The following is a 27378-nucleotide window of genomic DNA, read 5'->3' as shown; positions in this document are numbered from 1 at the left end:
GTGTGGTGTAAGGATGGGCAAGGATATTGTGTAGGTTCAGTGGGTGCAGGCACACCACTGTGGGAGGGGTGAGAATGACAGTAGGTAGGATATTCCTCATGGCGAGCGGTAGTTGAAACCCTGGTGGAGAATGTGATTCAGTTGCTCCAGTCCTGGGTGGTACTGAGTCATGAGAGGTGTGCTCCTTTGCGGGTGGACAGTGGGTATGTGGGAGATGGCAGGTGACTGGAGAGACAAGGCTGCTCAGGATATCTGTTTCTGTACAAGGTTGGGAAGGTAATTTAGACCTGAGAAGCCCTCAGTGAGACACTTGGCATATTTGGATACAGACTGCTCATGACTACAGATGCTACGATCAAAGGTGCCTAGGCTGTATGAAAGGTTCTTGGTATGCAATGGATGGCAGCTGCTGAAGTTGAGGTATCATTGTAGAAATTTACCAACACTGAAAATAAATTTAATTTTAATAACATCTTTTCTGTAAGTATTCGTCTGGGATGCAGTCTTAAAATGAGTGAAATACACGCAATAGACAGTTCAGACAAGAAGGGAACACAAGCTTTTGAAATGTAACACTACAGAAAAATACAGCAGCTTAGATTGGTGGATTGGATAACTAATGAAGGCGACTGAACCAAACTGGTCAGAAAAAGAATTTTATGGTGCACCTTGGCATAAAAAAAGAGTTTGTAGATCACATCCTAAGTTATCACTGAATAGACGATTTAATAATGAAGGAAAGTTTGGCGAGGTAAAAAATTGTATAGGGAGACCAAGGCTTGGTTCAGTTTATGTGGATGTAGGTTGCAGCAGTTATGCGGAAATGATGAGCCTTGCACAGCGTAGACTAGTGCATGGAAATGCATCAAACCAGTCTATGGACTGAAGATCACAAAAACAATAGTGATACAAGGAAATGCAATTGTGTTTATAAATAAGTGAGCAAAAGCAATGCATTGTGATTCATCTAGTGTTAAAAAAATTCAGGTACACTGGCCCACTAGGGACTTTGGAAAATATGGAAGGTCTGGAGGGGAAGAAAATACACAGCTGTAATGGTATAAAAGGGTGCTTTGAAAAACAAGCAGACATCATTGCTGTTTTAGGAGGTGGGATGTTAGTCATCTTATGGAGCTGGAAATGTGTATCAGTTTAAGTGATTGAGAGAGATAATTTCAAAGTCAGATTTTATGCTTCCTACAAGAATTCATGTGATGCAGCTGTCTGATCAAGTGAGACAGGAAGGAATATGTTCTGGTAGGAATATGTCTTTTTACTGTGCTGTTCAGATACATATGTTAAGGTTGAGGACAGATTGTTACGTTGACTAGAAAGGTAAAGCAAACAAAGAGTGTGGAAATACTGCATTTGTCTGCATGCAGACATAATAGCTGTGCATAAAATGACAAACATATCACATGCAGAAACCCTTAGTTCAGTGAGCTTTTCTGCAAAAGACCTTGCAGGATAACATCCATGCTGCATTTTCACAGTCACATGTGCAAAGAAACCAACGAATTTCTTTTAGCAGACCTATCATGATGTCTTAGGATGGCCACACAGACCATCCAGAGTAAACAGAACCTTGCTACACTGTAATACCCTCCGCTTACTAGTATTGCAAAGAATACGCCATTTAAATGTTGTCGCATGGCTCAGACTTAACCCTAGGACGCATAAGGGGGGGGGGGGGGGAGGGTTCGTTGAACCTATAATTTTTTTATGACCCCTGCTTTTGCCCAAGTAACTTTCATACTACATATTCCCTTTGAGTTATTGTTTGTTCGCTATTTTATGAAACATTAGTGTCAATATATTTTATAGAAAATTCCTGCTTTGAAAGAAAAAAAAAACTTTTTATGGGTCCAACACCCAACACCCCCCCCCCCTCCCCCTCCGTAGACTTCAATGCTATAGAAAATTTCCCTTAGTAGGATTTCGTATTTCTCATCTCTACAACAATGCAAGTTAGTTTCTTGTTGGTTGGTATTCTTGATATTCACAACAATTGGTTTACTTTCAGAGGAAGTGATTGTTGATGTCAGTCAGCTGTTATTTATCTTGTAAACTTGCAGTGAGTCAGTGCAGTTCCCAACACGTAGGCCTCCAGTAACTTTGGTGTCCTACACAGCAAAAACGAAACCAAGTAAAAACTTACTGATGTTGTCAACAATGCACCAAGATAAAGGCACTGTTGGAGGAGAGAAGAACAAAACCGAGATAAATGCATATTATAATTCCACTAAAGGTGGAATTGATACCATTGATCAAATTGCGAGTATGTACACCTGCAAGAGGGGAACAAAGAGATGGCCTCTATCTGTATTTTACTCTCTCATCGACATTTGTGCTATCAATGCAACCACAATATTCATCCAGCAACATCCAAGATGGAATGAGAAGAAACACAACAAACAGAAACTTTTATCTTCAGCAAGCTGGGATGGAACAAGTGAAATTGTAGGTAGAAGAAAGAAGTGCCAAAGCAAGAGGGTTATCTAACCAAATTTTTCAATCAATGGAGACTATTCTACAAAAGAAAATCAAAGAGGTGACAACAGAAGCACGTCAGCCTCCTGCAGGGAAAGGCCGGTGCCATATTTGTGTAAGAAAAGCTAAAACAAAGAAGCAGAAGTACAAAAATCTAAGTAAACCAAAACAGTATTATGGACAGTGTCATAAACATGTGTGTAACACACATTCAGAAAAAATTGTGAAGTTGAGGACTCAAAGTAGTCTATTGCATATGAACACATCTGTATTTTGTATTGTAGTATGTCAATTTTTTATTCACTCAATCCAATATTTATAACAATTAACAACATAATTAAACTGATGCCTTAGTTAAAATACATAAACCATTTTGAAAGTTGTAATTTTTAGTCAGTAAACTTATTTAATACCTGTGGGCTCGCCGAACCCCCCCCCCCCCCTCCCCCCTCCCTTAGGCATCCAAGTTAGAAAAAAAGGCTTGGGCATCCTAGGGTTAAGAAATGATTTATAAAAAACTAAAATGACAGTTTGCAATCATCTATTAAATTCACACACTTGCCTAACTGTTTGATCAGATTAGCTTTGCATCGCAGACAGCCCATTCTGCACGTGCTATTTGACCTGAGTTACTGTTATTGATACCAGAACACATACAGTTGCCAACACAACTCTCCATCATTGCTGCAATTATCACTATGACTAAAATGCAACAATAAAATCTCGAAACAACAAACGGAACACGATTTCCAATTACATGGTTGTATGGCTTGCAGTGCAGAAGCTGGAGTGCACATCACCTTCAGATGATGATCCATATCTGAACAGTTCTATGCTACTACCTCTACTAACCCTCAGCAGCCAATGTGATTTAGTCTTTCTTTTGGTGCCTTGCCACAAGCCATGTAGGACAGTAACAACAGCTCTCTTCCAGACAAACATGGCCATATTTGAGTATCAATATAATCTGCCCCCCCTTCCCCCCCCCCTCTCTCTCTCAACCACTTACAGGACCTGAAAGTTGTATAAAAACTATTTATGTTGCTTTTAGACTCCCCCTCACTGTTCTACTTATTCCATACCCTATTACCACCAGCAAAGTAATAAAATTTTTGCACATAAACCAAATGAATATCTGGAAACTTACAAGATGCCACATCAAATTTTTAGGTTTCATTAAGAAATAGGCCAACAGGCCACCACTCATCATAAAAAAATACATACCAGTCATGTCCAAAGCCAACGAACGCAGATGATTTAAAAGCTTCACAACACCTGGTTTTGAGCCATTCAGTGTCTCCAGATTTGCACGGATGTCTGCCCAGCTTAAACGCCTATTAAAGGAAGCATACATTTAGAGGTAAATTGGAGCATTATGGAATTAGGGGTAAGGTAATTAGTTGTTTTAAGAAGTAGAAAGTACAAAGTTCCTTAATGGTTTTATGTAAAAAAACGTGGAATGAGCATGACATAATAATGGGGAGTACCTTTCAGGATTCTTTTCCTACATCTACACACATACTTTGTAAACCACTGAAGAGCATGTCAGACAGTACTTACTACTATACCACATGTTTGGTTTTCTTCCCATTCTACTTTCATAGGGGGGGGTCTGGAAAGAATGATTTGTCAAATGCCATTGTGCACACTGTAATTAGTCTCATTATGTGTTTAGAGTGTGTACGTACAGGAGTGATATGTAGTGAGCTGAAGACTATGTTTAGATTCTTCCCACCTGTTATTGTAACTTTGTTGGTTCAAATGGCTCTGAGCACTATGGGACTTAACTTCTGAGGTCATCAGTCCCCTAGAACTTAGAACTACTTAAACCTAACTAACCTAAGGACATCACACACATCCATGCCAGAGGCAGGATTCAAACCTGCGACCGTAGCGGTCAAGCGGTTCCAGACTGTAGCGCCTAGAACCGCTCGGCCACTCCGGCCAGCTGTAACTTTGTACGGAGGCTTTCACAGAATGATTGACATCTCTATCTTCGAGCTTCTGCTTATTCATGTTATTCAGCATCATTTCTATGATGCTCTCCAATGAGCCAAACCAGTGGCCACTAGTTCTGCTGTTTGTTTTATTTGTTGAAAAATCCTCTGTTAGTCCTATCTTTACTAGGTCCCATACATTTGAGCAGTATTTTTAAGATGGTGTATACAAGTGATTTGTAAGCTGTTTCCTTTGTACACTGACTGTATTTTCCCAGTATCCTACTAATTAACAGAAACCTGTCACCTGCCTTTTCTATGAGCCTACGCAATCATTTACACACAATGCAAACAGCAAGGATCCCAACACCCTTTCCTGAGGTATGCTTATAGTTTTTCCTACATCTGTTGATTGTCCACCCAAGATAATAGGCTGCATTCTTTCTACCAAGAATGCCTCAAACCAGTTACAAATTTTGTTTAACAACCAATATATTTGCACTTTTGTTAACAAAAGATGGTGTGGTACACAGCTAAGATTTTGTCACATGAGAAGAGACAGTGCACCACCTGAGTGCTTTGATCCGCAGCTTCCATGATGATGTGCAAGAAAGGTACATGTTGGGTTTTGTTACAGAATCCATGCTGGTTGGCATGGAGGAAGTCCTTTTACTCGAGACACCTCATTATTTTAGAGCTCAATATGTTCTAAGTTTCTACAACACACGGACATAAATGAGATTCCCAAGTTACTTTGCTATCATTAGTCTCTAGACAGTAAGAGTCTTTACATAATTAACAAAATAAGAGCTTTCGGGACATCAGACAACTTTGTGAATACATTGAGGAATTTCTAGCAAACAACACACAGAATATAATTTGCAAACATCACAATGTGCTATGAACATTATTCGGGTTCATGCACAAACATCATATAAAGATGATGACACCTTGGATGAAGCAATGAAACTCACAAGAAATGAGAGATTACACTGGTCATGCGTGGTTTAACTCACAATGGGCTCTGGTGGAGAAGATAATGGTGTAGGGAGCTATGGTCTTCAGACTTCATCCCAGCAGGCTACACACATGGATGTCACCCACTGACAATGAAGAAAAGGCCACCAGAAATCAGACTGATTTTATTCTGGTGAAACGAGCTAAGAAAACTGTGAAATCCGTTAAAAACCACCCTGGTGCTGAATGACTACAGTGACCACAAGCCAGTAGAATTGGACTTTAAAATGTAATACCTTAGAAATGCTACAAGGTGCTTAACATATCAACATCCATAGATATAAGAAAATTAGCAAATTCTGAAGTGAGAGCTAATGTTGGTGTTGCTCAAGAGGAAAAGATGAAATCAACAGAAGAGAGATAGCCTACAGAAGTTGAATCTACTTGGAGCCCTGTAAAAGATACCATAACCTAGCCCAGAAAAATTGCATTGGATGCAACACAAACATTGTAAAAGATACCATAATCTAGTCTAGAAAAGTTGCATTGAATGCAGCGCCAACAATGTAAAAGATACCATAACCTAGTTCAGAAAAGTTGCATTGGATGTAGCACCAACAACAAAAGGTAGAACTGGTGACTGATGAAATCCTGGAGCTTATGAATGAAAGAAGGCAATATAAAACAAAAAATTCCATAGGATACAAAAACCTACATAAAAACACATACAGAAAACGCAGAGATGCGAGGGAATCATGAATGTCTGACAAATGTAAAGAAATTGAGATACTTCAGAAAAAACACAACCAGTTTAATTTATAAAAGAAGATGAAGGAGTCGAATGGCCTACAAAGGAAACAATGCAGACAAATACTGAGGAATGTGGATAATGAAATTGTCACAGGAGTGGAAGGAAAACCCAAAAGATGGAAGGAATATACTGAAGTCCTTTAAAAGATGGAAGAGATGACCTGCCTCCCCAGATGCAAGAATTATCAATGAAGTCAATCCTGAAATCCCAAAGAGTGAAGTAGTACATGCAATTAAACAGTAGAAGAACAGTAATGCCACCAGTCCTGATGGATTTTATGCTAAAGGTATTAACATTTCAGCTGAACAGGAGTCAATTGGCTTCAGCCTCCCAACATTATTTTTTAGCATTATCTATGCATCAGGAAAACTACCTTATGAATGGCTGAGATCAACTTTTATACCACTGCCAACTCCTCACAGTTTGTTGACTATCGAATGATTAGCTGATGTCTCACCTACTCAAACTATGACTGTACATCACACACACATGGATTTAGAAATCCCAAATGGACGTGAATCAGTTTGGTTACTAAAATAGCGGTGGAACTTATGAAACATTTATCTTTAAATGTACTAGAGCAGAGATATGAATGTCTATGTGTACACTTATCTCATCAATTAAAAAAAAGGCCTTTGATTGTAAGGGACATAAAAAGATGATGGACATTTTGAGGTCAACTGGTACTGACCAAAGTGATTTACGTATCATCAGCACGCTTCATTACAATCAGACCACAGACCTAAAAACTGGCCAACATCAAAAGCTACTACAATTAGTAAAAATCAAACACTGGGAAATCCAGGATGAAATATAGGATGGAAATCAAACAGTGTCTAGAGAAAGGAACTGATGCTTTCGAAATATATGAAGGGTGTTCAATAAGTAATGCAACACTTTTTTCTCAGTCAATTTCAGTCGAAAAAATGCAGAATTTGTGGGGCATCAAGGAATATTCCAATTTCAGCCCCAATAGTTTAATGAATAAAATAGAACAGAACATTTTTATTTGAGTTTCAGTATTTTTCATACAGTTGGCTTCATCAAAGTTCACAGTGGTGTCAAGTTTTATGTTGTTGTGGCCTTCAGTCCTGAGACTGGTTTGATGCAGCTCTCCATGCTACTCTATCCTGTGCAAGCTTCTTCATCTCCCAGTACTTACTGCAACCTACATCCTTCTGAATCTGCTTAGTGTATTCATCTCTTGGTCTCCCTCTACGATTTTTACCCTCCAAGCTGCCCTCCAATGCTAAATTTGTGATCCCTTGATGCCTCAGAACATGTCCTACCAACCGGTCCCTTTTTCTTGCCAAGTTGTGCCACAAACTCCTCTTCTCCCCAATTCTATTCAATACCTCCTTATTAGTTATGTGATCTACCCATCTAATCTTCTGCACTCTTCTGTAGCACCACATTTCGAAAGCTTCTATTTTCTTCTTGTCCAAACTATTTATTGCCCCTGTTTCACTTCCATACATGGCTACACACCATACAAATACTTTCAGAAACGACTTCCTGACACTTAAATCTGTACTCAATGTTAACAAATTTCTCTTCTTCAGAAACGCTTTCCTTGCCATTGCCAGTCTACATTTTATATCCTCTCTACTTCGACCATCATCAGTTATTTTGCTCCCCAAATAGCAATACTCCTTTACTACTTTAAGTGTCTCATTTCCTAATCTAATGCCCTCAGCATCACCCGACTTAATTCGACTACATTGCATTATCCTCGTTTTGCTTTTGTTGATGTTCATCTTATACCCTCTTTTCAAGACACTGTCCATTCCGTTCAACTGCTCTTCCAAGTCCTTTGCTGTCTCTGACAGAATTACAATGTCATCGGCGAACCTCAAAATTTTTATTTCTTCTCCATGGATTTTAATACCTACTCCGAACTTTTCTTTTGTTTCCTTTACTGCTTGCTCAATATAAAGATTGAATAACATCGGGGAGAGGCTACAACCCTGTCTCACTCCCTTCCCAACCACTGCTTCCCTTTCGTGTCCCTCAACTCTTATAACTGCCATCTGGTTTCTGTACAAATTGTAAATAGCCTTTCGCTCCCTGTATTTTACCCCTGCCACCTTCACAATTTGAAAGAGAGTATTCCAGTTAACACTGTCAAAAGCATTCTCTAAGTCTACAAATGCTAGAAACGTAGGTTTGCCTTTCCTTAATCTTTCTTCTAAGATAAATCGTAAGGTCAGTATTCCAACATTTCTACGGAATCCAAACTGATCTTCCCTGAGGTCAGCTTCTACCAGTTTTTCCATTCATCTGTAAGGAATTTGAGTTAGTATTTGGCAGCTGTGACTTATTAAACTGATAGTTCGGCAATTTTCACATCTGTCAACACCTATTTTCTTTGGGATTGGAATTATTATATTCTTCTTGAAGTCTGAGGGTATTTCGCCTGTCTCAAACATCTTGCTCACCAGACGGTAGAGTCTTGTCATGACTGGCTCTCCCAAGGCCGTCAGTAGTTCTAATGGAATGTTGTCTACTCCCGGGGCCTTGTTTCGACTCAGGTCTTTCAGTGCTCCGTCAAACTCTTCACGCAGTTTTATACAATAATCAATTACATATACAAAAAATAACACAGAAAATAACTAGCTTATTTAAGAATTAAAATATTTTCTTTATCACTCAGGAAAAACACATACTATAATGATTAGTTTGTAGGAATTCTTTAATTGGACAGAATTTACTGCATTTAAGCCAAGTTTGTAAAGCGCTCTTGTACTTATCTAGTGGTACTGTACAAGCTGAGTATGGTAGCTTATTGAAAAATTTTAGACTCAAATATTTATAGCTATTATGGTCTATAGCAAGTCTTGATGAACGCAAATCCAATAAGTGACTATTTCTGTTGTTGCGAACATGCACATCACATCTCATGTTGCATTTTTCCAGATCTTCTCTGGCATATTATCCAACTGTTTTATATACACAGATTAGGTAATATCATTATGCCAAGACATTTAAAGTGGTTTCTGCAGGGCTCGTTGGGTGGCAATCCTGCTAAACGTCTTATTGTCTTCTTCTGCCACCTGAATGGAAGAAAACAAAATACGACTTTGGCAAAACTGCTTGCTCATATGGTTTCTTAATTTATACAACAACAAAAGCACACGAGCTAGTTTCCTGCGCAGATAATGTGTGCATTCTTACCAAGAGTTTTTGTCTATGAATAGTCCAAGTAGTTTTACAGTTTTATTTTCATTTTTGGTTACATTTAGCTTAAAAATTATTTCTTCCATTTCTGTTTGGCTTATTAACATGACACCAGTGATTAGTCATTTGCACCATTTCTCCGTTGTTAGTTAGTGCGCTTCGTAAATTTTCAACTGTCATTACTGATGCCATGTTATCAGCACACTGTATATTCTTACATGGTACGTAACTTTAAAAGTAATTAATTTCGACAATAAACAGCAAAGGCCCAAGAACAGAGCCTTGGGGTATTCTTGTTCTTATTGGGAACATTGGTGAGCTCTGCTTATTTGCATACACCAGTTGTAAACTTTTGCTTAAATAAAATTTGAATACACTGAGTGGTTTACTTTCTACGCCATAATATTTTAACTTTCTGATGAATATGTCACATGACACTGAGTCAAATGCTGTGCTTAACTCATTAAAAAATGTGTTCCAGACACAATGTCCTTTTTTCATAACCTTCATAAACATTATTCATCAAAGCTTGCATTCTGTACGACCATTTTTTCGCACATGGTTGTGGGACCTCTGCTATTTGTATCGAATGTCAAATCAAACCCCTTTCAGCTGCCTAATTTCCAAACTCTTACTTCATTGGGCTACCAGTTTTGGCGATCTCATCTTTAGGTCCCCTGACCGATGTGTAGGAAGGTTCCAACCTCGGTTCCAGTCAAAATGGGGGCCAGCATTCAAAGACTGGTACCTGTATATTTCTGTTAGCTACAGCGATCACTTCAGCCATCATCTGCTGAATATTTATCTAACAGTTGGTAGATGATTTTCATCTTTGACTGTTTCAGTTTGAACAGTCAGCAGATTATATTTGAAGTGATTGCTGAATTAAGCAGAAATGTGCAGATACCAGTCTTTGAATGGTGGCCCCTATTTTAACCAGAACCAAGGTTGGAATCTTACTAAACGTCGGGCAGGGGGCCTAGAGATGGCATAATATATTGCCAAAAGTGGTAGCCCAATGAAATAACTGTTTGGAAATTAGACAGCTGAAAGGTGTTTGATTTGACATTCAAAGCTTCGACTGTTTTTACGGTTGATGGAAGAGACCTGAATCCGAACTCTGGCACATTAAAAATTTTGTTGCTTCCAAAATAACTGTATATATGTTTAAACATATACTTTCTATTATCTTGGCTACGATTATTACTACTGAAATTGGTCTGTGGTTATTTGGGAGGTTTTAATCACCTCCTTTTATGGTTAGTTAAAGTATCTGTGAGCTTCAGACATTCTGGGAAAATTCCTTCACGTAGTACTCTGTTATACAGTGAAAAAAGTAGCATTTTTATTTCCTTTGTCATACACTTTATGATGGAATTACTGAGTGCAAAATAGTATTCTGTTATGGAATTGCTTATTTTGTGTATCGATTTATGAATGTCATTTACAGTACTTAGGGTCCACATCAATTTCTACTTGTTTGTTTTGGACGAGTTAGCAGGGCTTCTGCATATAATGTTTTCTATTGGGATGATTAGTGCTCTGTAGATACATAAAAAAAAGTTATATGCCTGTATGTTTGTTAACTTTTAATTCTGGTTTTGTTGTACTAAACAACTTGTCTAATATTGCTGCAAAATAGTCTGTGAATTGCTGAACAATTGAGACTTATCCAAATTCGGCTGGTAGAATACCTGAGCATTTAGAACACTGTACTTCAAATGGGAGATTCCAGATTATACTTTAGTTGTGATATGAAGTTCTATTATTATATGTTTACAATTTTCTTCCTCCTTTACGATGACTAATACTGATACGCACATAGCTGAACAGAGGCAAAGGCTATGCTGAATACTTTATGCAACAAGTAACAATTGTAGCCATAAAGGAAAGACAGTACTGCTTGTGTTTTCACTTAAAAAGTTGATACAATTCTCACTATTGTGAAAGTAAGCATTTTTTCCTATCAGTTCGGAAACAGCAATCATCAATATTTAAGTATCATACATTTTTCCCCAACCATATCTTTCTGTGTGTCTGGAGATAAGAGGTTTCTTTATTAGAATCTTTTGCACAGATACTGAAGGAGACTACTGAGGACATAAAGATACTCAGTTCTGCCGATACAATGAAAATTATAAACATTGTTCAAATGTCCCAAAATCTGATTGCAATATTGTTGTTCAGTGCATTGATGTAGCTTTACTATTTTTCCAACTATATTGAACTGCCCTACCTAATTAATTTTTTTCATTCTGGATTAACATATAAGTGCAGAGCAATGATGTTTGCTTAACAGAAATGTTCTATACAGAAAATTTTTAACAAATGAATTTATTCGCTCAGCGGTAAAATGTTATCACAAATGTGAATAACATAACAATTTCAAAATCGAAAATAGTACTACAGTAATGTTGAACCCTTATCACTAATTAGCGTTTTTTAGTTACTAACGCTAATATTTAGCTGAATGCACTAAGCAATTGCTGGATTCATTACTACTGTGTGATTGAATATCTCGTCACCAATGTGTTATCGCATCAATGTGACATTTATATAAAGAGCTGAATATTTCACACTGAGTGGGATATGACGACGACAATGAAATCTTAACATAATTTATGCTTACTCTTTTGCTTTCTGGGCGTCCCATTGCAGTCGTTCTTCAAGGGTCGAGCCTTCTGGTGGGTTAGGGCGATCTAAACTGGCAAAAGCCCTAACGGCACGAGTAAAACGAGGGTATTCTTTCACCATGATGTTTACACTAACATATAGTGTCTCGTATCACACTGTTTACACGCCAGGCTGAAGCCGAAACAATCGCAAATTTGTCGCTATGAGTAGCAGAAATTGGAGAATTTATTCGCCTAGCGTCACCGTGCTTGAATCTCTTTAAAGATTAACACTATTCTCTATCAGCAATTATCAAGTTTTACAACGTTGTGCAAGTTTCATGCCACCACACCCGCACAGATAAAACACATGCGGTACTCAACCCATTTCTATGTTGACAGGTGTCTTAACACACTACAAAAGCACACGACATTCCTACCACAACATTCAACATCAGTTTTGCAGGGTTCCAACCTTCCCTACTACCACGTGTTACGTCTCTGATCAGAGACGCGCCGCGAATATTTACCTTGAAGTGTTTGGTGTGATTGTGTTGTATACTTGTATATGTTTGCGTGAAGGTGTTGACAGACGAGTTGGGATTTTTGGTTGATTTAGAACAGTTTTATTATGTTCACAAATAAGTGAAAGTGCGATGAAATTAATATTTGGCTCTGCAACCTGTTTAGGAGAGTGAATAGCCCACAGTGTGTGCGACTCACAGGATAAAACACTTAATCCTGCTTGCCATCCGTAGCTGATAATCTTTACTTTGCGTATTTTTAGTATTTTGTGTTCGAAACAGAATTGTAATCGATGGAGAACTTTATCGGAATATTATCTCCTAAATTATCGGCGGAACTTATTGCAAAGCGGGCAGCTCACGTTTCAATTGTAGATGATGGTATAAAACTTTTGTCAGAGGAAGTGAGTTTTATACGATAATTTGCCCGTAACATAACATACACATTCATAGCATTTCATGAACAACTCGTTTTAGGTGTTTCGGGCTCTGAAGTGTGGGAAGCTTGCTATTCAAAATTTCTCACAGAATGAGTTGCACCCTAGTTCTGATAATGAATCAGCTGTACCTTGGTTGTTTCTTGTGGATACTTTAAATTTTTCCTTTTGGTATCCAGAGAGCTGTGCCAAGAAATGGGAAGTAACTTGGCGAGGAAAAACATACACAGGATATTTTGCCCTTTGTGCGGCTGTAAACAGAGCAATTTCGGTACGTCAATGAGAATAGACTACACAACAAAAAGTTTATTGCTATAACAAGCAATGGCTACGTTCCTGCAGCCCCAAGTGAATGTCTGATTATGGATTTGCAGGAAGGAGTGCCCATGACTGATGCAAAATTTTGTTCCAATGTGACCCTGGATCAACTACGGCACATACTTCGTGGTGATAAGGAAACTGATGTCCCATTGCTACATGCAAGAGTAGATTGCTTAAGAGAAGTGGGGAATGTACTTATGGACAAGTATCAGGGTATGCATAATTTTGGATTATTTAAAACTTTTTCATAATTTGAAATGTATGAAACAGTTGTATGAGTCATATGGGATGTCATGAATATATAATAACTGCCCGTGTTCATCTGATGTATTCTGTACCAATATTCTGAAGGGAAACATTGAGAGTTGTGGAGTAATGCAAAATATACATCAACAGAGAGTAATAGCTACCATTAATTAATACTGTAGGATATCGTATGTATAATTGTTATTATAATTGTTATTATAAATAAATGCTGTTATTGATGTGCATACATAATCTGAAATAAATCTAATAAAATTATCAAGACAGCAGCATGGCAGCTTTGTTTTTTTATATACTGTCATTATATATGTGATTGCCGAGATGTTCACGACAATCTGAAGATGAGTTCTACCTGAAACACGTCAGTCTTTAGTTTATCAACCGGTGGCTTCATCTTTTGTGACCAGTACAGCAGTTGTGCCATACTGCTATTGATTTGCAGTATTATCCCATTCTTCCTGTGTAACTTTATGTCAGAATTACAAGGTCCACAAACACCATTTAAAATTAATTGATTATGTGTGGAGGGCGCACAAGGTTTTTATTTTTTTATTTTTAAAGTGATTCTCCATTCAGTCAAAATAATGATACCAGTACGAGAACCTAAAGTACTCATATTAGTGAAAGATGTATGCAAGTGAAAGCATTGTATGATATTTGAGGTTTGCCCAACAACTGTATCAGTTCCTTCCTGAGCTGTCATAAGGAGGCTGTGTGCATAAAACACACAAATATCCACCGAAAAACTGTATCTGAACACTTACCAGACTACTAACAAATTAAATGTGGTGTACGCCAAGGATCTGTAAAGAGACCCCTTCTGTTCCTTCTGCATGGGAATAATCTCATCTTAAATGTGGATGCACATAAAACAGTTATATTTGCAGATGACAACTCTACTAAAAGGAGGCAGCAGTGAACAGTTACAGCAATCAGTAAGCACTGTCACAAAACAACTTAGCAACTGGGCACAGCATAATTTGCTTGTAATAAATGGTAAAAACCCGGTTGCACTAAAATGCTACAGTGCTCCTAATAGGATCTCTACCAACGATGAACCAGTAGGTGCACTTGTCTGGTGCAGACCCCAATCAGTCTTCCCTTCTCCTCCTGTCCAGCAAGTTTCCCCTAACGCACGGTCCTGGATACCTTTTCTGAACTACCCTTTCTCCTAAACCTCTCCAGTTCCTTTCCCTTCTTCCTTCCTGTCCAACCCTCCCGCCAGAAGAAGGAGGCACTGGCTCCAAAAGCTTGCATAAGTAAAACCTTTTTTCATGTGTTTGTTCTCCTGCCACCACTTGGTGAGGAGATTTTTGTCTATCCAAGTACATTTTACTGTATAAAGTGTATTATTGCAACTTTAAATAAGTATGCCTAGAAATCACTTTCAGAAGTGTCTTTAAAACTTGACTTGTTCAATGCCTTATGCAAAAGATGCTTTGGTAGAGAGAAGGTCCAGTAAATGCAATACAAAGAAACAGTTCCCACAGACAAGATGCTTAACTGCCAAAGAATTGGCTACAAAGTCCCAGAGTTCAAAGTGTTCCTCATGGAACTCATGTAATACAATTTGTAGAAAGTTGGATAAAGCTTGAAATTGACAGTTGTGAGATTCTTTGGGCAAAGTTGGGTCTATACTGAAAATCTAGTCTAATGGGAAATGAAGGTGGTGTAGGCTATTGATCATAGTAAACATAAATCCGTTGAGAAAAAAAGAAGCAATATTAAATGAGCAGATTGCATCTGATGCAAATTACATTTTTAGACATTTTTTGGAACCTAAAATTTTAATAGCATCTGTTTCAACTAGGCTGCTTTAAATGCTTGCATATTAGTGACATGGTTGCCTTAACATTGGTGGTATGTGTAATTTGAACTCCTGGTCATTTCTGTAAATGATGTTTGATACCAGTGGTCTCTGGTGGGATTGTATTTGATTCTTTGATTATGTATCCAAGGTGTTCGGTCATGCTCCAGATGTGTTGATGTCCAGATGTGTTTACCTGCTGGACAAGCAGCCATGCACATTTGTTTCTGATACTTGGTCACTACCAATTTTCACACTCGACATATACTGATTTATTTTTGTTGAAACTATAATTTACTGTAGATCCCTTGAACAAAAAACTGTTCCCAGTAGTTGGAAGAAAGAACAGGTCACACATGTGTACTAGAAGGATAGCAGAAGTGATCCACAAGACTACTGGCTGTATCCTTGACGTCCATTTGTTGTACAATCTTGGAACATATTCTGCCCTTAAAGAGAATGAGGTATATCAAAAAGAATGGTCATTCTCCTCCATGCAAACTAGCATGGATACCAAAAACATAGGTCATGTGAAACTCAGCACGCACTTTTCTCACGACACCCTGGAAAGCCATGGATCAAGGCAGTTGGGAGGGTGCAATCTGTCTTGACTTTCAAAGGGTGTTTGACTCAGTACCATATGTATGTTTGTTATCAAAAGTGCAATTGTAAGGTGTATGAAATGAAAAATTTGTGTCAGCATCGAGGATTTTTTATTCACGATGATGCAGCAAGTTACCGTGGATGGAGAGTCATTGACACATGTAGAAGTGCAATGTCTCAGCTGGAATCGGTCAACTGATAGAAGTACGGGGGTGTAACAACATGTAGGGGTATGAAATGGAACAATCACATTGGCTCAGTCTTAGGTGAAGCATGTGGCAAATTTTGGTTCGTTGGTAGAATAGTAGGGAAATGTAGTCAGTCTACAAATGAGATGTATTGCAAATCACTTGCACTAACCATCCAAGAATTTTGCTCAAATGAAAGTCGTGGCCATTCTAGTGATCTCGATATGTTATTCTGTCTGGCATTTGTTCAAGAAAAGTTGCAAATATTCCACTGTTTTCCTGTACAGAGAACCTTCATTACCTAGAATTATAAATACGGACTATTCGCTGAATAGGAAGCTAATTTACATTCAGAAGCAGAAATATTAAGACTGAAGAATGAATAAGTAAAAATTCCTAGTTGTAGTAAGTGCAGATGTGAAGATTAGTCAAGAGTGAGAGTGATCAGTTGATTGTGAGGTATTAAGAACAGTACTTCATAGTAATTTGTCAGTGAAAATATTGTTGTGAGACTGGTAACAATATTTTTACTAATAACGTAACAATAGTTTCCCATACCTAACTTTTTTATAGCATAAGATGGGATTGTATTGTATATGTGTGTAATCAGTTTAAATAAAACTTTCTTAAACTTTGCATGTGACTTGTTTATTTTTTATTATGGTAAAAGTAAAGGTAGCTTAAGATATCTTTAAAGCCCCTCCTTGATGTTTTTCTGTACCCGCCACTGCGTGGAGATAGATGCAAACTATCCTGAGAAAGCCTACTTACAAAGTTTGAGGAATCAGCTTTAAGTGAGGAATCTAGGAATATACTACAACCCCCTATGTTTTGCTACCATAGTGATTGTGTGGACACAGGGAAGGGCAGATTTTTAAAAATATCAATATATATTGTACCGATATCAATATTTTCAAGACAACAATATCGATATTTTTAAATATCAATATTTTTGGCCCATCCATACACGAGGGACAACTCGGGAGTGAAACGCTTCTGACATGCATTCTGCACATGAAATATTGTACTTACCATAAACATTTCAGACAGCAAAAGTCCATTTTCGATGAAATGTATGTGACTTGTGCTGAGTCTACATTACATTTAGAGTGCCTCTATCCTTTCTTGATCCAGTCACTCACTCAGGGAGTAAGGAGAATGCACAGTCTGCCTCGTAGTTGGGAGCAGGGACTGGTAATTTCCATCATTCTCATACAGTGCTGCCACCAATGTGTTCATTTTGCACCTCATACCTATTATTTGCAATGGTAGAAATGACAAGCTGAAATACAAACTTTCATGAATATGCAGTACAGTTACATTCATGTTCAAATCTGGTGCTCATTTGTAGTACTGAATATGAAATTAAATTAAGTCCATTGTAAGACATTTACTGTTAGATTGCAAATATTAGTAGTAGCTGAAATGGGCAAGAAATGTGTTGATGAGAAGTATAGTGTCTATGTGTCAAGAAAAGACAGACAATAAAAAGTTGCAGACAGGCATGATTAAAAGATACGCACATTTAATTTTAGGTCACAACTTTCATCAGTAAAGACACAACACACACTCACACAGCCACAAAGGAGTGTTCCCTTCATCACTCAGTACCATGCCAGACTGGAAAAAGTTAACTACATCCTTCACCAGGACTTTGATTATGTATTATTGTGCCCTGAAATAAGGGACATTCTACCTGAGATACTTCCCACTCCTCCTAAAGTGGTGTTCTGTTGTCCACCCAACCTCCACAACATCCTAGTCCACTCCTATACCATTACCAGTCCCAACCCCTTACCACAATGATCATATCCCTGTGGAAGATCCAGGTGCAAAACCTGCCCAATCCACCGACCCAGCACTTCATATTCCAGTCCTATCACAGGTTTATCCCACCCCATCAGGGGCCGTTACCAGCTCTGCTGCACAGCTTTTTATATTGGTATGATTACCAACTAGCTGTCCACCAGGATGAACAGCCACCACCAGACTATAGCAAAGAACAAAGTAGACCTTCCTGTGGCACAACATGCAGTTGAACATAACATGTTTGATTTCAATGGCTGCTTCACTATCTGAGCCATCTGGATCCTTCCCTCCATCACCAGCTTTTCTGAACTGTGCAGATGGGAGTTATCCACTTCCGTAATTATCCTACGGTAACATACTGTCACCACACCCACAGTTCCTTTTTTCCCCACCTCCCTGACCCGTGTGTGTGTGTGTGTGTGTGTGTGTGTGTGTGTGTGTGTGTGTGTGTGTTTAAAAGTTATTATTCCTGCACTCCATACTTGAATATGGAATAGGAAAAAGTCCTAGTAACTAGTGCAATGGGAAGTACACCTGCCGTGCACTTCACATTGGTTTACACAGTATGGGTATGGATGCAGAAAGACAGGTGCTAATGTGCTACATTTTAAGTAGAAGATATGGTTACAAGTGAATTGATCGCAAGTTTCTTATTGCCTGTTTTAAGTATGTTTATCATTTTACCTTTTGTTCATTAAAGGACACTATTGTGAGGAACATTTATAAATGTGTTCCACGCAGTGAAGATTCTTGTGTGTAGATACTTCTAATGATGAAAGTGTGTACCTTCAAATATATTGAATTAGTGCTTTTGCATTGTATGTGGCAGAACATGTTTCAACTTTCTTCTCTATAACAGAATATCAGAAATAGTGCTGTAAGAAGTAAGACGTTTCTGTAGATTAATCTACTAGTAGTAGAAGAAGAATTAGGCTATGAACTTGGCCACCCTGCACATCTTAAGTTACCAGAATGATACTTTCACTTTGCAGTGTAATATGCACAATAATGAAATTATTTTACAGTGTAAAATATTTCTTGAACTGAATTCAAACTTAAAACCTCACCTTTTGCAGGCAATGCCCTTACCAAATGAACCATGTGAGTGTGCATCACAAACCATCCTAACACTTAATTTCTCCCTCCCAACCCTCCTAGTCTCAATGGAAGCTTGTCCAACTAATACTTGTACAAAGATTATGGCAAAGACTGGCCTGCTACTGTCTAGGGGCTGGTTCCAGAATGAAACCAACTCAGCAAGAGAGTGCATACTGTAATAATACGGGTACATTTAAGTTGAGCGGCTGCCACTTTACTGCATTTGATGTTCTCACACTGTTATCAGAGTTCTTTTAGACAGTATCTCTTGATGTAAACTGATCCGTATTCACAGGTGATTTCAGATGTGTTGGCGCATGTAGTGTAACACCATCATACTTTAGTGGACACTAACTGGATGCAGCTCCCACCCTATCCACTCTCAACACTCAATAGTTTTATTTTTTGCTCCGTAGAAGCAGGAGTGATGGCTGTGAAATAGAGTTTTGTTGGCCCAATAGTATAACACACCCTGATGGAGGCCACTACAGTAGTGGGTTTTGTTACAGGGTGCATTGGTGCGTTATCTTACAGAATGACATGTTGTACAACCCAGAAAAAGTTTATGGGGCCGATTATGGGTTACAGTTTCTGAAAAGGAAAACTTTGATGTGTAATGAAGTGTTTTTGAATGGTTTCCCATGTGAAATACAAAATAAAGTAACATTGCTTTTATTTTTAGGGTCATTTGTGAATTGTTTAAAAGAAAGCCAAAACTCTGCTCAGAAATTGCTTCAGCTTGTGGTCGACAATTTTCCCTGTTTCAGAGATGAGGCAGAATTTGAAGGTTATGCAGGTAATAATCATTCTTTTGTATGTTACTAACATCTTACAGATATAATTTAGTGAACCACTATTAAAGTGTATATTAATTGTTTCACAGCAGTGCAAGCACAGGTAGGATTTTTGTTAGTTTTGTTCATATTTGGCAGTCCACAGTATATGCATGTTGATTTTAAATGTTAATCAAGTCCATTTTCAGGCAACTTTACATAAAATACCTTAATTTATTAGCTGCTGCTGCTGCTGCTGCTGCACTTTATGGTGTAGCACTCAGTTTTTCAAATTGATTACTCTGTTATGCTTTAATAACTTTGGTTCCATCCAGTAAAGTCAATACCTGTGTGTTGCAAAGACTATTAACTTTCTGGCTGCTAATACAACCTGATTTACAATGAGTAATAATAAATGTTTATAGTTACCTTTTCTGTACTGTAGATTCCATTTACAAGACCAAAATTATGTAGAAATTAACAAATCATTATGGTGCCATACCTGAGAACACCACTTGCAAGCGTAATAACCCGTGAGTAAAATGATGTTGACAGATTACAGTTATGGTACTTCTGATACCAATGAATAATCTATACAAGATTAAGTAGTTTATACGTAGGTTGGAACTTAAATAGTGGCAACACTGCTGTGGAGACACTATGCAATGGAATCTACTATTGTCACTGATAGCACATGTTGTTGAAATACCTACCTCACCTCCGAGCAAATGGACTCGCCTGTCCAACGTCACCGGAGTGCACACAGTCGAGGAAAATACAGTCACTTGTGAGCGAGCAGTCTCATGTAACAGTGTCACTATGTTTTCAAAACAGGAGCAATGGAGTTGGATCAAGATTGAATGTGCCAGAGGTCATACAGCATGACAGTGTCATCAAGGTCTTCAAGAGGTGTGCAGGGAATCAGCATTACTGTACAGAACAAGCGAAAGAAGTGGTGACACTTTCTGCGCAACCCACCCATTACTTTGTACGACAATGCACGGGCACATACAGCGCAAGCTGTGGCTGCTCTTTTCGGTCAAAGGGACTGGGAAGTACTGTATCATGCACCATACTCCCCAAACTTAAGTCCTTGTGACTTTGATTTGATTCCAAAGATGAAGGAACCACTTCGTGGCATTCGCTTCAGAACTGTTCCAGAGATTCGACAGGCAGTAGACCGCTCCATTCACACCATCAACAGAATAGGCTCTGCTAATGGTATACTACGCCATCCACATGACTGGCAGCAGGTTCTACACAACACTGGTGACTACTTTACAGGTGCAAACATGTAACTCTTTTGTGTTGGTTATGAATAAATAGTTGCCACTATTTAAGTTCCAACCCTCGAATTTAAGATATCAGTTCGCACTTGATTTTTAGACAACTTTTAATTATTGTTGTTGCTGTATAACTTTGAACATAATGTCCTATAAGCGAACTGTGACCATTACGCAGCACTGTTGGTAACCTCTTTTTGTTGTGGTTAACAAAATTCGTTATTAGTCAGTCACTGCACATTATGCATTTTGATTAGCCTCACCATCAGATATGTGACGAAACAACAGCAGTGATTTAAAATTTACCTAAAAACACAGTGTTGGAGACTTAAATTAGTACACAGCCAGTACAAAGTATTGTGCCATACATCACATGCAATACCCTCATTTGTGTATTGAATTGCCATATATATGTTTATGTGCAGGGTTTCAGCAATTTCTGCATGACTTGCTCTTCTGTGTGCCACTGCATTTTGAAGCCAATTTTTAGTCTTTTGTTTTTACACAATAAATGGTTATGGGTATTGATGTAATAAGTTATTAACTTGGAGATTTCAGTTATTATTGCTTTCTTATTATTGTTACACTCTTGTTTAACATTTGTAAAGCAAGGATTTGTAACTTCCTTTGACATTGTAATTGTTTACCTTGTAAGCCATATTGTTCAGGCACTACATGTTGGCCGGCTGTATGACATGATACTTTGAACTGTCTACTAATTGTGGACTATATTTTCAGTTGTTACTTTTATTTTTTTCACAGATCTGATAATGGAACTAATTTGAAATGCATTATGTACAGTGATTGATTAACAAATAATTTTTGTGATCAGAACAAAAAAGCAGTAGTTTTTGTCATTGTTTGCCATGGACACTGTCCTAGTTACAGAGCAGCTAATTGTAGCCCCAATAACATAACAAATTTTGCATGTAGATGCTTCCTTTACTAATTCTTAAAGATGAACATGAAGAAAATATTAAAGTACTGCAGCAATTAATTTTTTACTATAGTTGTGGTAGTGTGTTATTGACATTAGTAAATTTTTAAGGCAACCTTAACCAAGCAAAAGAAATTTCTTCCGTCTGCAAGTGACCATTGTTATACGGCTTATATGGCTGCTTTTCAGATGTTAGCAATTACCCTGGTGCTTGACACATAGTATGCAACTGCTAATTGCACTGCATTCCTCAAAAAGTTTACTGTTCATAATGTGTGTGTGTCCCCTAAAGCTCTATAAGGCCACAAATGATCACTAAAGGAGGATGTCTGTTAGGACTCTTAGTCCAGACATGTGACCACAGGTACGTGCTGTACGAGGATTTTATGCCTCATGGGCAGGAATCTACCAGTTGAGCTGTCCAGGTTCACCTCATTGTCCAGCTTGTAGCGTGAATCACTCACAAGAACTACCCATGACCAGTGGCTCAGCATAGGAAAATAATAGTAACAACAATCTTTTTTTATCTACAATAACTTAACAGTGTTTAACATTATCATACCATAAATATAATGAATATATACAATAATTGCATATTAGATATTATAATCAGATATTTTTAAATGTATATACATATTTACGGCCACCAACATTTTGGAAACTGATATATAAAAGATTTCCACAGAGTTGCTTATGTCTTCCACCAGTAACATGGGCTGTGGTATGGCTATTTTATAATTTGTTATCATGTGATTATTATCTGTAATTCATGTATTGTAATTATGGATGTCTATTGATTATGCTATTTTCTACACTCTTTCTTGCAAATACAATTGTCTTAAGAACATGCTCTATGTACACAGTTAGCAAAGTACCCATACACAATTAGTAAAGTACCCATTATGAAATAATCCTTGCAGAAATGACTTTTACTCTTATTGACTATTTTTCTAACTGCTCTGTTCTGGAATGTGAATACCTTATTCATACAGATATTGCAGGCTCCTCAATCCAGATCTTCACTCAGTATTGCAAATGGGAGAGAATTAATCCATAGTAGATTTGTTTGAAGAATTATTATGTTTGCAAGATGTTTTCAGAAGTAAATATTGCAGCTGATCTTTCTGTAGTTGTAGCTGATATGCTCTCCCTATAAGATGCTAACTTATTGTAATGCCTAGGAATTTATCAGATGTTCACCTAGAGGCACCACTTTGGCATTTATATGTACTTGAGATGGATTATAATTTAACAGGAACTTCGCCATGATTGTCTTTCTCTTATTAACTGTGAGTTTATACATGAATACGACATTCTTTGGTCATACTAAAGTTCTCTGTATTGTTTTGCATTGTTAACTGTTCGGAACGGCCTCAGATGATGAAGCATATATCATCAGCATAGTTCATTAACTTTGATTTTTCGACTGTGTAATATCATTTTCTTATACAGAAACAAAAATGGCCCAGTATGCCAGTGGAAAATCATGGTGGAATGTAAATAATTTAAGAATAAGGAAACAAACTCCTGAAACAGTTGAGATGTTTAGTCACTGAAAGGCACATAAACAAGACTGATAACATTGCTAACTTTTGGACAAATATAGTTTAGTGTAGCCATACACGTGTGTGTGTTGTGTCATGGGAGAGGGGCACTGTAGTTTGAAAACATATTTATCTGAAAGCAAGCAAGGATATTTCATTGTGGAACCATATGACTGAGAATCTCGAATGATGATTTCATGGTCAGGATCATCTTAACAGTGAAATTGTCATACTAGACAATCCATCATAAGGTCACATAGATAAATCAGAAACACTTTACTAAGTAGAGAAGGTTTCACTTCATATCAAATTTTACTTTTTACTTTACAGTCAGAATCAGGCCTAAAATCCTTATGGAGTTGAACCATATAGGTAGAGCCTTATTCATTAATCATTTTTCACTGGTATTATCATGTGGCCTTGTAACTTAATGTTGTTCATTCTATTGCTTCCTGTATTCTGATTGCATTATAAATAACACTCCATCTTTCTCTCTCCTCTCTCACTCTTCCTTCTATTTCATTGTCCACTGCTTTCAAAACTTAAGATACACTAGTTTCTTTAACCCTTGTTTTTTATGAGGTGCCTATTTGTACAGCTTTTCATATACTGTAACCAAAATTAGATGCTGTAGAATCAGACACAAAATTACCTAACTGCATCATGTGCTTGACAGAAGGACAGGCAGTGAATGAACTGGAATTATTAATACTATAATGTTACATATAGAATATATTAATATTACATATTGAACTCCACCTTTTATAGTCCCTCATTTAAAGTTTCTCATATCTGCTTCCATTCCTTCTAAAGAGTGACATCATTTTTTGTAAAACCACTTACATAAGAACTCTTCTTTCATTTTGACTTGCATAGTTGCAAGAAAATTGTGACCTGAATAAAAATGAAAATTTGTTTGAGAAATTTATAAAATTATGACAGATTTGTTGGGAAATGCTTACCTGCAGGAGTCATATTTGTCAGTTGACACATATATCTACAAATTTATGAAGGGGAAAAGTTCTTGAGGGATTTACTTCATATTTTTACATGATACTCTAATAACCCAATATTTGGGCAGACATAGGCTATATATGATGTTTTAAAAAGCTAGGTATATATTTTCTGTTCAAGCTAACTGAGTTTTGTGCTGCTGTACAGATACGTGATTTAGAATGTAATAAAACTCAGTTTAGTTCAGGAAACTAGTTTAATATGTGTATTAGTGTGTTTTGCAAGCTTTCTATTAAAGGTTTCACTTCTCTTTGCGTATTATTCCAGAAAACGCGAAAGGAACATAAAGTAGGGTTATGATCATATTCTTGTGTACATTTTAGTGCAGTAAGACTTATAGAAACTCATTTAATTGTTCTGTTCTGTTCCAGCAAGTTAAGAAAAGTTTATCCCTTTGTTGTTTAACTCTTATTTTGATAAACACAGTGTAAATTTTAAGTTCCAGTATATGGAAACTTTGCACATACGGTAGTAGCTTTGTTTACATACAGTTGCGACTAGGCCTAATTTTTGTAAATGGGTTTTTCTTCTTTCTTTTCTCGGTAATCTAACTTATTGTCACTAAAGTAACTTTGTTTACCTATGATTGAGACTAGACCTAATCTTTCATAAATGTGTTTTCTTGTTTTTCAGCAATTTAATTTGACTTATTCTCGTTAAAGTAAGATTTTTATGATGAGTGAAAAGTGCCTGACGTGCCATACAATTGTTAGCTCCGGGGTTTGGTGTGATGGCTGCAGTAGTTTTTTTCCATTGGGGTGACTGTAACGGTGTGGGAAATGGGGAAGTGGATCAGACTCATCAGCGGTTCTGTAGGATATGCAGTAGAGATAGGAAAATAGTGGAACAGGAGGGGAAAATTGCTGCCCTTCAGGCACAGTTAGAGCAGGCTAGGGAAGATCTTAACAGGTTAAGGAGGGAGAAGGGTAAAGAGAGGTGGGAAGAGACAACAGTTGATAGGAGGAATGGACCTAGAACTTTGTCAGACAGCTTTGTGGTTAATTGTGAAGAATAAGTTTGACCTGTTGCTTCAGTTAGAAGCTGATGGGCCTCAGACAGAGGTAGGTGTAGAGAGGGCACAACAAAATTGAATAAGAATGTAGGGAAGCCAGCAAAGAGAAAGAAAGTTTTGTTGTTGGGTAGTTCACATGCCAGAGGTGTAGGCCAACTTTTGCTGGACCAGTAGGGATCAGAATACCAGGTCACAATTTTTTTTAAACCTAGTGCTGGTCTGGGTCAGGTGACAGAGGATTGAGGTTCACTCTGTAAAGATTTTACCAAGGAAGACACCGTGGTTATTGTGGGCAACGAGACATACCGGTGTTGAGTTTATGTTGTTCTGCAATGCCATGACCGACCTCATTTAAACTTTTCTGTCGGGAGAGTTAATTTGTAGTTGGAATGGCTACTTGGGTTGGGTGCAGGGTCACATATTGGTTTGGTTCCTGTTGATTCTCTCAGTAGGTGGGATTATACTAGACATGGCCTACATCTCAACAGGAAAGGGTGGGATTATACTAGACATGGCCCACATCTCAACAGGAAAGGGAAGGGTAAACTGGTTGGGCTAATACCAGGAAATGTACGGGGGGGGGGGGGGGGGGGGCACTGTCATGAGTGGTAATATACCAATGGTCATAGGTGTTGGAGCAGCACCTTTTTTAGGATAGGTAGGACAGAACGAAGTCAAGTTCTGAGAGAAGTAAAGATTGAAAAAAACCATCAGTTTGAGAAAGAAATCAAACAGCATAATCCTGGCACATTGGCTCAGCGAACACAGCTGTTGGTTAAAAATTTACAGCAATCAGCAGAAATTTTATTTCTAACTGATTTCATCTCAGTAAATGTGAAATGCCAGCTGTCTTTAGTGCATCAAAATATTCAAGGGCTTAGAAGTAAAATTAATGAACTACTTATGTGCGTTGATGAATTAGAGTCATCGAACCCCGTTGATATAATCTGCCTCTCTGAACATCATGTGACCACTAGTATAGATATGTTACACCTTACAGAAGTTAAGTTAGCCTCTTACTTCTGTAGACAAAATAAGGAGAAAGGAGGAGTTGCCACAATTGTTAAAAACAGTTTTAAATTTAAGAATACTCACATTAATAAATTTGGCTTAGATCAGCACTTAGAAGCATGTGCAACAGAGATAGAATTTCATAATAGGTCCTTTATAATAGTAGCCATATACAGAGCACCTTCCGGAAATTTCAACCTGTTTATAAACAGTCTTGAAGATTTATTATCTCATCTAAAATTAAAAAACAAAGAACTGGTGGTTGCTGGTGATTTTAATGTAGATGTCCTGAAAAACACAGTCAGTGAACAGTTACTGAAATCAGTTACATTGTCATTCAATTTAATTTCTACTGTAAATTTGCCAACTAGGGTATACAAATGTTCTAAGACTGCCATTGATAATATCTTTATTGACAATTCTAGGCAACTAAGCCACATTAGAAAACCAGTAGTAAATGGGCTATCTGACCATGACATGCAACACCTAACATCAAATTTTGAAAATTGTCAGGCTAAAACATCTATCAGAAATGTGTACAGAAGGCCAATAAAACAGTCAAATGCTGAGAAATTTAAGAGATTGATCAAAGAAATTAATTGGATGGATGTTTACAGCATCCAAGACACAAATGGAAAATACAAAACATTCATTAATAAAGTTAGCACCTTATTTGAAAATTGTTTTCCCCTGAAGGTAACTCAAATTAAGAAGAAATCTAATAAGAAACCATGGATCACACAAGGGATAAAGATATAATGTTAGACAA

The 27378-nt window shown here is 37.6% G+C and overlaps 2 protein-coding genes across 4 annotated transcripts in view; one reads left to right on the top strand and one right to left on the bottom strand.

Annotated features, from left to right (window-relative positions):
* The window catches only part of LOC126101615 (activating signal cointegrator 1 complex subunit 3), a 258264-nt gene extending 245869 nt beyond the window's left edge, over nt 1-12395 (bottom strand). The window contains exons 1-2 of one of the 2 annotated variants that reach the window (XM_049912297.1): nt 12002-12395; nt 3715-3824 (exon numbers count right to left, since the gene is read on the bottom strand). In XM_049912297.1, coding sequence (XP_049768254.1) covers nt 3715-3824; nt 12002-12126 — 235 coding nt within the window. In that variant the 5' untranslated portion in view covers nt 12127-12395. The remainder of the gene's footprint in view (nt 1-3714; nt 3825-12001) is intronic. The other variant, XM_049912298.1, reaches the window with a different exon arrangement.
* A 157-nt stretch (nt 12396-12552) lies between these two features.
* The window catches only part of LOC126100786 (queuosine salvage protein), a 38472-nt gene continuing 23646 nt past the window's right edge, over nt 12553-27378 (top strand). Inside the window, exons 1-4 of one of the 2 annotated variants that reach the window (XM_049911408.1) lie at nt 12553-12889; nt 12986-13216; nt 13320-13479; nt 19718-19831. In XM_049911408.1, the coding sequence (XP_049767365.1) occupies nt 12884-12889; nt 12986-13216; nt 13320-13479; nt 19718-19831 (511 nt within the window). In that variant the 5' untranslated portion in view covers nt 12553-12883. Of the gene's footprint in view, nt 12913-12985; nt 13217-13319; nt 13480-19717; nt 19832-27378 lie in introns of both variants that reach the window. The other variant, XM_049911407.1, reaches the window with a different exon arrangement.

The sequence above is a fragment of the Schistocerca cancellata genome, chromosome 9, assembly GCF_023864275.1.
Source record: "Schistocerca cancellata isolate TAMUIC-IGC-003103 chromosome 9, iqSchCanc2.1, whole genome shotgun sequence".
Lineage (NCBI taxonomy): Eukaryota > Metazoa > Arthropoda > Insecta > Orthoptera > Acrididae > Schistocerca > Schistocerca cancellata.
This window is presented reverse-complemented; position numbering and strand designations above follow the sequence as displayed.